General features: G+C 33.6%; 1 protein-coding gene and 1 long non-coding RNA gene across 2 annotated transcripts; one reads left to right on the top strand and one right to left on the bottom strand.

The window, feature by feature from the left end:
* Positions 1–38: 38 nt before the first annotated feature.
* Positions 39–8,634, top strand: LOC117327574. The gene is made up of 4 exons (XR_004532681.1): positions 39–675; positions 1,092–1,196; positions 3,580–3,846; positions 3,883–8,634. It is a non-coding gene; the product is annotated as an uncharacterized LOC117327574 (long non-coding RNA).
* Positions 8,635–9,311: 677 nt separating this feature from the next.
* Positions 9,312–12,602, bottom strand: LOC117327573. The gene is made up of 2 exons (XM_033884630.1): positions 12,454–12,602; positions 9,312–10,969 (listed from the first exon to the last, which is right to left on the bottom strand). The coding sequence occupies exon 2, from the start codon at positions 10,904–10,906 to the stop codon at positions 9,473–9,475; it is 1,434 nt and encodes a 477-aa protein (XP_033740521.1). The 5' UTR covers positions 10,907–10,969; positions 12,454–12,602; the 3' UTR covers positions 9,312–9,472.
* Positions 12,603–14,301: the final 1,699 nt, after the last annotated feature.

Genomic DNA, 14,301 nt, shown 5'->3' on the forward strand with positions numbered 1-14,301 from the left:
AGGAGGAGGAGGAGGAAAAAGAGGATGAAGAAGGAAAGGAAGAAGTTGAAGAAGAGGATAAGAAAGATAAAAAGAAAGGTGAGAAAATAGCTTTTAATAGCTTACTGTTATTTTCCGAGTTCGATAAAGGATTATTATTTCTGTTTTGTGCATTTTAGAAGAAAGAGTGTTGGTCTTAGTGTCGGGTGAAACAAAGGTTCTGTATCAGGAAATATTAAGTAAAAGGAACATAATAGTCGTGTACTAATAATAATTAATTAAAATCTGATTGCACCAATGTCAGAGCAATTTCATCAATATACTTGATTTGAGAATGTACTTCTGAATCAATCTGAATGTACAAAATAAAGAACATTAATGTTACTGTACATTATTAGGCAGAAGTTCTGTGACACATTTGTTGGTGTTTGTTACATTGAAGAAACCCTCATGTCCCTTGTGGCATCAGGATGATGGCAGTTGTACAATGGAAATAGTGACAGGGATATAGGGTTGAAATAGTTTGAATTTGCCAGTCATAAAGTGTCAGTCATCTGTTAAATATTACAATGCCTAATCAATTTTCCTTATTTAGATAAAAAGGAGAAAGACAAGAAAGAAAAAGAAAAGGATAAAAAAGAAAAGGATAAGAAAGGAAAGAAGGGGAAAGAAGAGGAGGAAGAAGACAAAAAAGAGGTACTTTTTCAATTTTTTATAGACTTCAGGATAATGGTTTCAGACATCTGAAACTTCAAAATGCCTGAAATTGCTTTGATTTTGTGAAATACATTGATGTAGTTCATTGTACATTAATGCAATTATCTGTATTGTATGATAAATCTAATTGACTTGCACCCACAAATCAACTTGACTAAATGGAATAACTTTATCACACAAGTCAATGTTTTGTCCACCATTGATGTTTGTGGTTGATTTTCTGGAAGAAATCAAAGAAAGTGATTACATGTAACCTTAAGCAGAACATTTATCAAGTGATTAACACTAGGTTATGACCACATTGATGTTATTTTGGATGTGAGTGGAATGGGAGTATAAAGTGATATTAATGTTTCCACTAGGAATAGATTAATTTATAATCATCTGCTTTATAGGAGACAGAAGATAAGGATAAGGATGATGAAGAAAAGAAAGAGGAGGAAAACAGTAAAGAAGACAGCAAGGATAAGAATGCAAATAAGGATGGAGTGAAGGAAAAGGTAGGTACCACAAGATCGTACTGACAAAGTGGGTCTAGTTTATCAGTATATCAGTTCTGTGTATGTACCCAATAATATGCTGTCAAATAAGTAGGATGGGCATGAAGAGATATATACTTTTAGACTGTAGAAAAGGTAGACAGGGTTTGAAGGAGTCACACACACTATTAGAATTTTGGAAAAGGTAAATAGGGCCTGAAAGGTGCCACACTTTTAAACTGTAGGATAAGGTGCATAAGGCCTTCATGGTATCATACACACTTTCAGACTGTAGGAAAAGGTAGATAGGGCCTGTATGGTGTCACGCACAGTTTTAGACTAGGAAAAGGTATATAGGGCCTGTATGGTGTCACACACAGTTTTAGACTGTATGAAAAGGTAGATAGGGCCTGTATGGTGTCACACAGTTTTAGACTGTAGGAAAAGGTAGATTGGGCCTGTATGGTGTCACAGTTTTAGACTGTAGGAAAAGGTAGATTGGGCCTGTATGGTGTCACACACAGTTTTAGACTGTATGAAAAGGTAGATAGGGCATGTATGGTGTCACACAGTTTTAGACTGTAGGAAAAGGTAGATTGGGCCTGTATGGTGTCACAGTTTTAGACTGTAGGAAAAGGTAGATAGGGCCTGTATGGTGTCACACACAGTTTAAGACTGTAGGAAAAGGTAGATAGGGCCTTTAGGGTGTCATGCACAATTTTAGACTGTAGGAAAAGGTAAATAGGGCCTATATGGTGTCACAATTTTAGACTGTAGGAAGAGGTAGATAGAGCCTTTAGGGTATCACATACAGTTTTAGACTGTAGGAAAAGGTAGATAGGACCTGTATGGTGTCACACACAGTTTTAGACTGTATGAAAAGGTAGATAGGGCATGTATGGTGTCACACAGTTTTAGACTGTAGGAAAAGGTAGATTGGGCCTGTATGGTGTCACATACAGTTTTAGACTGTAGGAAAAGGTAGATAGGACCTGTATGGCGTCACATACAGTTTTAGACTGTAGGAAAAGGTAGATAGGACCTGTATGGTGTTACACAATTTTAGACTGCAGGAAAAGGTAGATAGGGCCTTAAGGGCGTAACACACAATTTTAGACTGTAGGAAAAGGTAGATAGGGCCTGTATGGTGTCACAATTTTAGACTGTAGGTAGAGGTAGATAGAGCCTTTAGGGTATCACATACAGTTTTAGACTGTAGGAAAAGGTAGATAGGACCTGTATGGTGTTACACAATTTTTGACTGTAGGAAAAGGTAGATAGGGCCTGTATGGTGTCACACACAATTTTTGACTGTAGGAAAAGGTAGATAGGGCCTGCATGGTGGCACACACAATTTTAGACTGTAGGAAAAGGTAGATAGGGTCTTTAGGGTGTCACACACAGTTTTAGACTGTAGAAAAAGGTGGATAGGGCCTTAAGGGTGTAACACACAATTTTAGACTGTAGAAAAGGGTGGATAGGGCCTGTATGGTGTCACACACATTTCTATACTGAAGGAAAAGGTGGATAGGGCCTTTAGGGTGTCACACACAATTTTAGACTGTTGGAAAAGGTAGATATGGTCTTTAGGGTGTCGCACACAGTTTTAGACTGTAGGTTGCTAGGGCCTGTATTGTGTCACACACTTTTAGACTAGGAAAAGCTACATAGGGCATGTGGGGTGTCACACACTCTTCTAAACTGTAGGGAAAAGGTAGAAAGGTCCTGTAAGGATTCTAAATATTTGATTCTGGAAATAAGTTCAAATAGCCTGTATGAGTCACACACTTAAATGATGTACATGTAGTGGTTTGAGAGGGGAAAAAACAACATTTTGATTGAATCTGATGGCGTTTAAATGATAGTTTTACATTCATACTGTCTAATAATATTTAAAACAGTCATGGTAGGCAGATGATGAGAGTCACCTTATATTAAAGGATGATGGGTGGTCAGATGGCACAGTGTTAACACATGTACACTTGCCTTTCACTAAGGCATCCAGGGTTTGATTCACCGTTCAGGATTAACTTCCCCACCCTGTGGGTTTTCTCTTGGTTTCATTCAGACCAACAAGAGTGATTAATGTCAGTTTATATCATTTGTTCTGCAGTTGTTTAAATCAATAAAGTTTACATTTCATTTATAAAGGAATGTTTGTACAAATTGTAAGGAAATATTTCAGTAAAATTTTTAGTCTAATTTATGACCTTGGTAAAATGATTTCTTACATTATTTTCATTCTTGAATCTTTGGTTTAGACATAGTATGAAGGTAAGATGAATCAGCTCTCTTATAGGACTGCTTATTATTGTACAGCTTCTCTTTGCTGCTCTTCAGAAAATAAAAAAAATTGAATTCTTACAAAACAGAACGTTTTACATCTGATTCCCTTGTTTTACAGGATTCAAAATCTTGTGTGGTGATGTGATGGGGACACTTACCAGTAGTGGTGAAGACACTAGGCTAGTATATGTGTATGTATGTGCTAGCCAGGTAGGAATGGAATCTTTGATCACCTCCAACAACTCGGCCAGGATTTGAGTGTCAGACTTGTGAAGGATCACCACTGAATGCAATTGCCAAGATTTGCTATACACATGTGTATGTTTAGTGTTATGTTCAGAAGGATACAGACCTACCAGAATACCCAAGGTATGGTCATACACATGTGGACGTACAGGTGGACGTACAGGTGGACGTACAGGTGGACGTACAGGTGGACGTACAGGTGGAAATACTTGAATGTGTAGTATGACAAGGAGTCTAGTTTTTAATGGAAAATTAGATAATTAAGGGTAAAACTTTGGTAATGGAAATTAATTCAACAGAAATGTTGCAATTTCAAATACTTGAACTATGATAGGCCTGAAGACATTTGACTGAACTGTGATGTTAGCTACACAGTGTACAATATGAAATGAAGGAAAGATGTTGTTGAAAACATTGAGAAGAAAAGCCGAGACTTGTGTTTTTGTAAACAAAGTTATATATGGCATAGCACATTAGCACACTTTCTGCATTGCTTTAGGATAGAATTTTGGCCCCTACTTGACCTCTGGCCTGCAGACACATAGAAGATGTGGTCAGTAGTGATCATGAGATGACCGCTGGTATCCTCAGCTCATTATCAATGTGGGTATTTGACCAGACACATGGTTCATTTTACTCAAACTTATCAAAATCTCTTTTAATTACAATTTAATTGTACAATGTAATTTTGTTTTTGTTTTTTTTCAATCTTTTGATGTTTTCTTTTTTCAGAGAAGAAAATAAAGAAATATAATAGATTAATCAGATTACATTATTTAGTGAAAAAAAAACCCAGTTTTAACCAGTAACAGTCATGAGAATAAGATGAATTAAATATAGCTTTTACATATCAGAGATGTGGGTAACATCCAAGTGATTTTAGTGATACTGACAGTTTGTCTGATTTGAAACTTGGTTGAAGAGATCTAAGTTATTTGTATCAATTTCGCCTCAGCTGTTTTGAACTTTTCCAAACTTTAATTTTTAATCAAAATAGTAAAAAGGGAAAAAAATGCATTCTTGCTTAATCAAAATTGTGTGCTCATAGTATCAAACACAATATATGTGTCACATATAGTGATGTTATGGTCAAAACACTTTTTTCACGAGAAGAATAATGATGCAGACTCATTTTCATCACATGTATTTTATATGCCTCCTGGTTTGCTATAGAACTTACTACAATTTTGATGATCACCAGAGATAGATTAGAACTCTATGCTTCATATACTAAATTTTCATTTGGAATGAGTCAAGTTCAATATTGACATACTTGTAGATTTCCATTAAGTAATTAGGCATGTTGAAGTTAAGTATTTTCAGCTCTAAAGAAAGTAAATTAAGTTCATATTTTAAATTGCTCATTCTCTAATTAGTTTTTTTATACTTGTCTATTGAAAAGGAAGAAGTATTACTATCAATATACAACCCCACCTTCCAGATATAAAAAGTTGTTCTGTCTTGAATGCTTTATACCTAATACATGTACTTAGTTAAATAGTTTTTTGGCCTGTAGCCTTTTGGCTAATCAGCATAAACATGTACACAAAATAATACACATGTTACAGTTAAAAATACATATAGTACCAGTTTGTTCACATAAATGATTAGGTCATAGTACCAGTTTGTTCACATAAATTATTAGGTCACTGATCATGACCACTTGTGTGAAATATCTACACAATTATGATTATATAAATGTATCTTTGTAATCTATGTATTAAATATGAGCTATATAGCATCACTTTAAAGTGATTTTCTCAATAAGACCAGGAGCTAGAGAGGGCAACTATCTATTTGAATATGTATCCGAATACACCTCTAGCTAGTACCAAGGGTATTTGTTGTAAGTTTAAAGTAGATTATATTGCTTGCAAAACAAATTTGTGTTACTAGGTTTGTTAGTTATATTTTAATTTCTTTTTATCTCAATTTTTGACCTTTAATTTGGTTTAAGATTTGGCATCCTATATCTGAGATGGTTGTGAAATATACAGAATTAGATTGGTGCTAATGTCTGCATACAGTGTATATTTAGCTACTTATTTTAAAGACAATTTTAATTTTCATTTATTACATTACCAGTATACTATTAGAAATGTAAACTTGTGTTAAAATTAATTTTTAATATTTCATCTTTTACAACATAGCAAATGTTAACTAGTACACAGTATATATAGTGTTTTCTTTTCTTTCGTGATTAATGTGAACATTTCTTTCATGTAGTACTATGTAAATTATATATATACAGTTGTACAAACCTTTTGGAGTACAGTACTAGTGGAATCCACTTATTTGCATGTGCTTTTTACACATGCATTCTATGACAGGCAAAAATCTTAAAGAGATGCTTTGATTTGAAAGAAATGAAGGGAAAAGATGAAGAAAAAGGTTTTATTCTCATAGTGTTGTTTTCTGTCCGAGACATTCTCATGTACATGTAGCTAGCTAAACAAGGGCTATAATCAATATTTAGAGGTTTATGTAATAGGAGTGTGAAGGATATCAGATTTGGTAGGAATGATTATGCTTAACAACTTTGTGCATGGTTCCTGTGGTACATGTAACAGTATAATTCCATAAAGCGATTCTGTGATACTAAATGGACCTAGAATATCTAGACATATATGGTATGGATGTGTTGTATTTACTATAGGCATAAAATCCACTATGCTCAGATAGAAAATAAGTAAAAGAGAAATTATAAATCGTGAAAATGTGTAACTATTTGACATGTTTCAGATGTTTATAATGTTGAATGAAAAGTGTTTGACTTAATGAACATTTCATTTATCATTAAAAAAAAAAAAAAAAAAAAACCTTCAATACATACTTGTAAGTAGATCTCTTATTTTATATCTGCCATAATTATAGTAGATGGTGTAATCTATCCTGTATTTAGATATTAAGTACTTTTGAAATAGACATTTGAACTGTCAGATATGTTCCAGTAATACATTGTGTATTTACAGAATACAGTTCTTTGTCTTTAGTCTTAGTCCCTCCCTCCATGTTTTGCTAATTCTTTTTTTTCCCTTTCCATAATGATACTCAAAGAATAAATAGATTCTGTACTTTCCAAAGGAAGAATGCTCATTGATTTTGAAAACTTATTAAAAAAATAAACAGAACCATATTATGCTGATACAAGTAAATACATTGTGTATATCAGAATTTAGATTCTTTAGCATTGCTATAAAGTTTAAACTGTTTAATGTTTGTTTTCGGTGATATTAATTTTTTGCTTCTAACATTTTGTCCAAGTTACCTTTTTTTAGTTAAAATGTGTAAATTATGATCAGAAAATTGTATGATTTTTCCACAATTAAATAATTTTATAAAAGAATCTTAAAGTTTATAAATGTGGAAGTTGATTGTTTGAGTGGGAAAATACTGATTGTTTTTCTTTCTTTTTTTTGTATTCAAATAGCCATATTACCTCAAAACACCATCTATTTCAGCACTGGAAATTGTGTGCCTGTGATTTTAAGAGAACATTTTCAATGACTAGGAATTTTTAGGTTTTTAAATTAAAAAAACTTTTTAACATAATTTCAAGTGAGGGCAAACACTTGAAATATTATATTTGTGGTCATTCTGACATCAGGTGATTACATGTGTTTGGATACATATCAAAAAATTAATTAGTAATTGTTTTTATTTTGAATAAGATGTGATTGTACCTTCCCTGAAGTTGTCCGTCCCCTGACTGCCTTATCCATTGTTGTACGTAGTATGTAAAACAAATGTTATTTCTGCATGTTTTTGTGGCCCTAGTTGCATTAAGGTTTAAAGTTCTTGTTTAATCCTTGTTCCTGTTAAAACTCTATGACCGTCCATCATTGTTTCTCTTATTCACTGTTGAAAAGTAAAATGTGAATTGTTATGATTACTCAGAAGTTTTTATGACGATCTATATACATTTTGTATATGTCTTTCTGTTTTATTGTGCGAGATGAGAGTGTCGGTATGTAAGATTTAATTAAACATATTTTCTGGGTGTTTTTGCTGTAGACCTCTTATATTATGTTGCTTCTAACTAAAAAAGGGGGAAGAATGAAAAATCCAGGATATGTTAAGAGAGTGTCTGTTTTAAGAGGATACAGAGGAATTCCAAAAATGAAATGATGCCAGCCCATGACAGTTTTTAAAGTTCCATATCATTTTCTTTAATGTCAATTGAAGTTTTAGTCCTTTAATATGTTATAAAAAATGAAGAAGGATGCTGACTGCTGTACCATTAAGTGCTTCATGTTACAGCCAAAGTATTAATTGAATTTCTTGTAGCTGAGGCCAACTCCTTTCTTTTTTTTTTTGAATTTAAAAAAAAAAAAAATTTTTTTAATAAGATTGGTCAACAAGACTTTTTATGCCATATACATCAGATAACTTCTCAAATTAAAAGTTCCTGAAACAGGAATTTAAAAATTTGTCCTCAATTTGATTTCCACTGAATTCAAAATTTCCCTATGAAATATAATATGGTAATTTTTTGTGAAGTTGCTTGATCGAAAATGCATGAAATTGTTTGGTGTATGACTACATTCTTAGGCATCAAGTGTTTTTGTATTGTGGTTGATGCGATGTTTACATGTTTACGGCATATGTTTGTGATATCTGTTATTTATTGATGGTTATCAGACCATATCTAACATTTACTTTTAATAGGATATTTAACCTATTTGTTTATATGTTTAGATAACACCTGTTTTAACATTTGAAAACAGCTGTTGTGTATATATATTAAATGTCTCATACATATAGTCTTGTATTATACCATATGTATCTATGTTTTGTAGATAAAACATATAGCCTCATATGTAACATAGACTTACCACTATCATATAGCTGTTTATTTGTATGAGCTGGTGAAAGAAGACATAACTTATAAAATGTCTTATGTATTAAAAGTTGATGAACACATTGATTTTTTTTTTTTGCGTTTTGATTCACAAACAAGGTAGTAGTATATTCTGTAAATATACTGGTAGGTAAGTTTTACTATAAATGTAAAATTAAAAGTCTGGAGGATATTGGTACTTCTGAAATAATCTCTGTATCCTTGCTTTTGGTCTGAATAATCTATAAAACCGAATTTGGTAGATAAAACACGTTTTTGCCATTTTGTGTTCATTTTTCAGCATTGAAAGGTTTTAATTATCTATTCATTTGTACCTTTCTTTGAAAACTAAAGTGATAAAAATAGGTTTAAGTATAGCAAAGAATTCTCAAATATGAATTTATTTTGAAATTTCTAAAACTTGACGACCGTAAATATAAATCATCCAGGTTTTCACATTCAATTCTTTGGAGGCTACATCCATACGAAGTTTAACGTCCACGTAACAGGTAGATTGGTCATATGAGTACGGGAGGCTATCACTGCAGGTTGTTAACAATAGCAAGATATAGGACTAAATCCTGATAATGAATCAAACATTTTCACAGTTGTAATCGTCTTGGATAGGGAGTATCTCCTGGGGAATCGGTATTTATTATAGTTGTATGGTAGAAAGGTTAAGTTTTGGTTTTGGTATCGACAAGAATTGAAAAGGTACTTTATAATAATTTTTGAAGACACTAAACAAAGAACAACAAATAAAAGTGATATGGAGTCAATTCATTCATATAAATAATTTTACAAAAATAGATTCTGGCGCCAATCCTTAATATATACAGTTCCAATAAATTTGTTTCATAAACTGAAAAAAACCTAGACAAATACAAAATAAAATCCCATTTATTCACCGGTGTAAATATTGTGTTCAGATGTATCGAATTGTACCATTATTGCTTTCATTGTGGGAATCTATCGTAACCTGAGATTTCTGATGTTTGGAATTTATAGTGTTTCCAATGGCAACAATTTCCGAGTCGCTGTTTGTAACGTCATTGACTGGAATTTCAAATGTTTTGTTCGGAACTGGGACGTCTGTGGTTTTCGTGTTGTTGTCTGGCCTACTCCCTCCAGAGGTACCTGGGAAATCGAAAAGAAAGATGTGTTTATTCATGCTGAACAGTCGAGTAAGAATAATGCTCAGGAGAGAACTGTCTGCCTTTTCGTCGATTTCCGTTGTCCCATTCTTCAGGATTCGCCTTCGCTCAGCTGGAAGAGACATATACGTGAATGCTGAAGCCACCCATGGTCGCATCACTGCATGCAGTGTGAAGTTATTCCGTCTGATCAGCATGACCTTGGTGTCTAGGACATTCTGCTGCTGATACAGACATGGTTCCTCGTCAAGTAAAGCAAACATGTCTTCCTTGATGCCGCGTTCTTCGATGGTTTCCTCGCTCATCGGCAACTGAATTGACTTGCCTTTAATGCCCTTGACAATTTTCTTGAATGTAGTGGAGGAATTGAATCGGATGCTTTCATTTATCCACATGACAAAGTCGTGATCTTGGAGGACTAACTGAATTAGCGCAGGTTTGTATAAACTTTCATACGTTCTTTTTCCAGGTCCTTGTACGGAAGTGAAGTTCTTGTTATTTGTTTCACAAATTTCAAGTTGTTTGGCCGGGTAGCTCTGAACATCACAGAAACTACAATTGCCAATTAATGATTTATGATGCTCCACTGTTAATCCGAAATCAAATAATACAGCTTGCATTTTTGGAAACGCTTTGTGCAGAACTGTCTTGATGTTCTCAACAAGACCGACTACCTCTAGAAAGGAGTGTTCTGTTACGGCAGTCACCAAAACAGGATACTTTGAAGGTTTATCTAACTTCTTCCTGATAGAGTTGATTGAAAAACCAGGTGATTTGGTTAGACTGGCTATTCCGTCTGCATCCAAAGACAGATTTCCCAAACATTCATCCTCGATTCCTAAAGAGTAATTTTCGACGTATGCAAGATTTTCCGTTATTGTTGCCTGAAACTCCACATGGCATTCCATTGGGAGGGTGATATTTATATCATGATTGTGAAATCCTTCGAAATGTTGTTCCCAGCTCTCCACTGCCTCGTCTGCCCATTTATCTCCGTTCCCGAAGCCGTAGCTGAAGTAATACCCAAGGACACAGCAGACAACAAAAAGGACCATGCGCAAAAAGACCAGAACCTTGAACCAGTTTTTCGATGTGACCTTTGCAAAGGTCAGTTCCTCATGTTCCTCTTCCAGATCCTTGCTGCATTTTCGACAACAAGACACAAGCTTGATGCCAATAAATACGAAGAGGATGAGAAAGAGCATATTGTAGGATGTCTGTCCCACGCCACTATTTTCCTCGGTGATTCTTCACGTGAGATACATCACCTGTAAATAGACCATGCACTCACTAAAAAAAGGATTGAAGCGATACTTTATTATTCAGCAGGTTTTCATGGACATATACATCGTACATGTGTAATTTAATTTTGTGATATCTATCATTTTTATTGTTTTTCTCAATTCCTTATAATGTTTTCGATAAATTCACAAAAAGACCTACATTCATGCATGATTTCCTAAACGAGTTAATAATGATGTCTTTTCTCTAAAATTTGCGGATAATCAAGAATGTATTGAAAGAAAAAGCAACAATATTCACATAAAAATGTCACCAAACCTAAGATATTGTTTGGCATACTCTTGTGTTTACGTGAGGAGTACTATAATTTAGAGAGATATACCAAGATCTTTTTTTATTGTCATTAGTGACGCTACGTTTAGATACAGACATGCTCCTTTATATACAGAGTTAGTTACTATGTTATTATAGACAATCCATTTAATACCGAGATATCGCCTTTATATACAGAGATAATCGTATCATTATAGAGTCTATTTTCATATCGAGATATCGCCTTTACATGCCGATATATAATTATATTATTATATAGACAATCCATTTTTATACCGACATATCCTTTTATATGCCGAGATAATCATTATATTATTATAGACAACACATTTTCATGCCGATATATACCTCCTTTATATGCCGAGATTTCTCATTATATATCGAGATACTCATTTTATTTCTAGAGACAATCTATTTATATACCTTGGTCCCCCTTTCCCCCTTCTGCAGGAGGTCGGTAAAAGTTGGACACAGGCGATTTACTTTTTATGAGCGATTTTATTCGAGCCATGATAGTGTACTCGTTGTGTAAAAAAATCAACATGTTTTTATTTAGCATTAAGATATATTTCATACGTTACATTTTTATATCGCATAACAGTTGATTAACTCACTGGATTGGGGGTAGGGTACAGTCAACAAATGAATAAAAATAATTATTGAAAATTGGTAAGCATTTGTAAAAGCATCTGACAACAAGTGATTTAAGTCACATCGTACTAACGTGATTAGTATTACCGACATATACACAGGAACATTTTACCAATACCCTGCTAATTACTTTGTTAATTTGCTGATCCGTTTATCTGTTGATTTGTTCAATAAGTCCTTTAAAATATCAGATTTATTTTTACTTACATTACATCCCCAGACAAAGGAAAAACGAAAAAGAAGTATAACTAAAACTCAGAAAAAAAACTATAATATAGAAAATATACACACACATTGGTATATTTGCTTTTTGTTTACTAGTATATCAATATATATATTTACACAATGTATTTTATAACAAAATGTCATTATAAAAACAAAGGACGATCCCATTACCATATGATATTAGTATAGGAAGAGACTGATATGGGGGAAAATGAAACGGAACGAAATGATAAAACTTAACAATTCAATAAAATGCCATAAAAAGAGCCCTCATTACCTTTAAAAACAATACATTACATACCTTGGTTTGTAGACGTAGGACCAGTTAGTCGACACCGTTTCGGCCGATGGGGGCCGTTACGATTGTCGCTAAGTCGTAATGAACACTCCCGTGTACGAATTCCCGTGATAATGCTGTTAGCACCAGTCTTCACACGGGTGCTCGGCCCCCGGGGACACGGGCCGCCCATCAATCATTAATCCGCGTACACATGACTTATAGGTACCTACACAGATGGTATTCTACATCTTCCGGGTAAGATTTGTGACTAACATAGGTGTCGGATTGGAGTATGAAATGAATGTCAATTTGACCTCTAGATTCGTGATATAGTTATCCGTCCCTATGAGGTTCAACAAGCCATTAAAAGATTGGTTACTCTATATTTTAACCTATGATAAGTCACTTTAATACACCCGTCAAAATGGGTTTTTCCCCTGTAATATGGGTGTTCCTCCGTCCGCACGTCTGGCATAATCTCGGGTTTCCACCAATCTCTTTGAAACTCGGTAGGGTATAATTCTCGAGCAGTATTTTGATTCGAAAACTTTTGAGCGTGTTTACGATAATTGGTGATGTTTTTTTCAGTATTTTGATCTTGTCCTGGGATCATCTGTCAAACCCACTTGATTTGTTTCCATGATAAATAGTTATGGTTTCTTACACAGCGTTTCGATTGAACAGTTATTTTTATTACATAATCACAGACGGACTATATGTGTTGTTCCTGTTCAACATTAGCTGATGGATATGTAATATCTTGCATTTATATATATTAATGGTTCGTATTAAAAGACAAACCAGGAAAATGCTTAATTTGATGTATTCAATACATTTAATTCAGAAATTCACAACATAAAAATAACACAGAAAGGGCACCACACGATAACCCCTCTCCCAACCCGACTGCGCAATAAAATATTCTAAAATAAAACTCTTTAAAAAATCATATACCGTGTTACTATACACGTATATATATGTAATGAGTCTGACAAGATATAACATTACATGTACTGGTGTGGTAAATGAAACATAAGATCACGACATGTTTAACACATTAACGGCAACATTTAGGGGCTCTCATTCATGGTTGCTATACACACAGCACAATTCATTCGTTTGGCCATTAGAATTCCAGGGAATTCTTTTTCCCCATTCAGATAATAACTACCTTTACAGGTTATATCAAAATTAATTAATGGGATCATGTGTTTTTAATATGAAGTTATGGTTATATTTTAGTAAATGTATACAACATGGTGAGTAGCCCCCAAGAAGAGCCAAAATTAAGATTGTAATTCATGTTGCTGAGGAATCTAAAAGTAATAAATCATATTCGAATTTTATCTATTACTTTTCTTGTATGTTGTGTATAAATTAATGTTTTGTATTTATCAAACTTCATGTATCTGCTCTCGATTTAAAATGTATGAACTAGTGACGTATATTACAGATATATTTCAATGTATCTTGTGTGCCTCATAGCCTCAGCTATTTGGACTTTAATGTGCTACATACCGCAGTAATACGCAAATGAAGATAACGGGTCTTTTTGTAACACTAATAGTTTAGCTACAAACGAAATTACAATTGACACGCTGTACATTAAATAACAAAATAGTATATATCTTTTAATAATTATCAGTTTTAATTCAATTCCCTGTTATATTAGGGATTAAAAATGAGATATGATGGGTTTAAATTGAAGGTCATTGTGCCGTTTTTGTGAGGTTTGTTGAACCTTTTATAACATCTAACACCCAAGTCTTCGAAATCGCTATTTTTTACCAATATACCTTTCCCTGTTTGTTTATCAATTATCACAAATATTCACGAGGAAAATTTTTGTTTTGTATTTGATCTGACACT

The sequence above is a fragment of the Pecten maximus genome, chromosome 5 (genome assembly GCF_902652985.1).
Source record: "Pecten maximus chromosome 5, xPecMax1.1, whole genome shotgun sequence".
Lineage (NCBI taxonomy): Eukaryota > Metazoa > Mollusca > Bivalvia > Pectinida > Pectinidae > Pecten > Pecten maximus.

Excerpts from the sequence above, each read along its gene's own strand:
- LOC117327573 (XM_033884630.1), bottom strand. The coding sequence starts at position 10,906 with ATGCTCTTTCTCATCCTCTTCGTATTTATTGGCATCAAGCTTGTGTCT.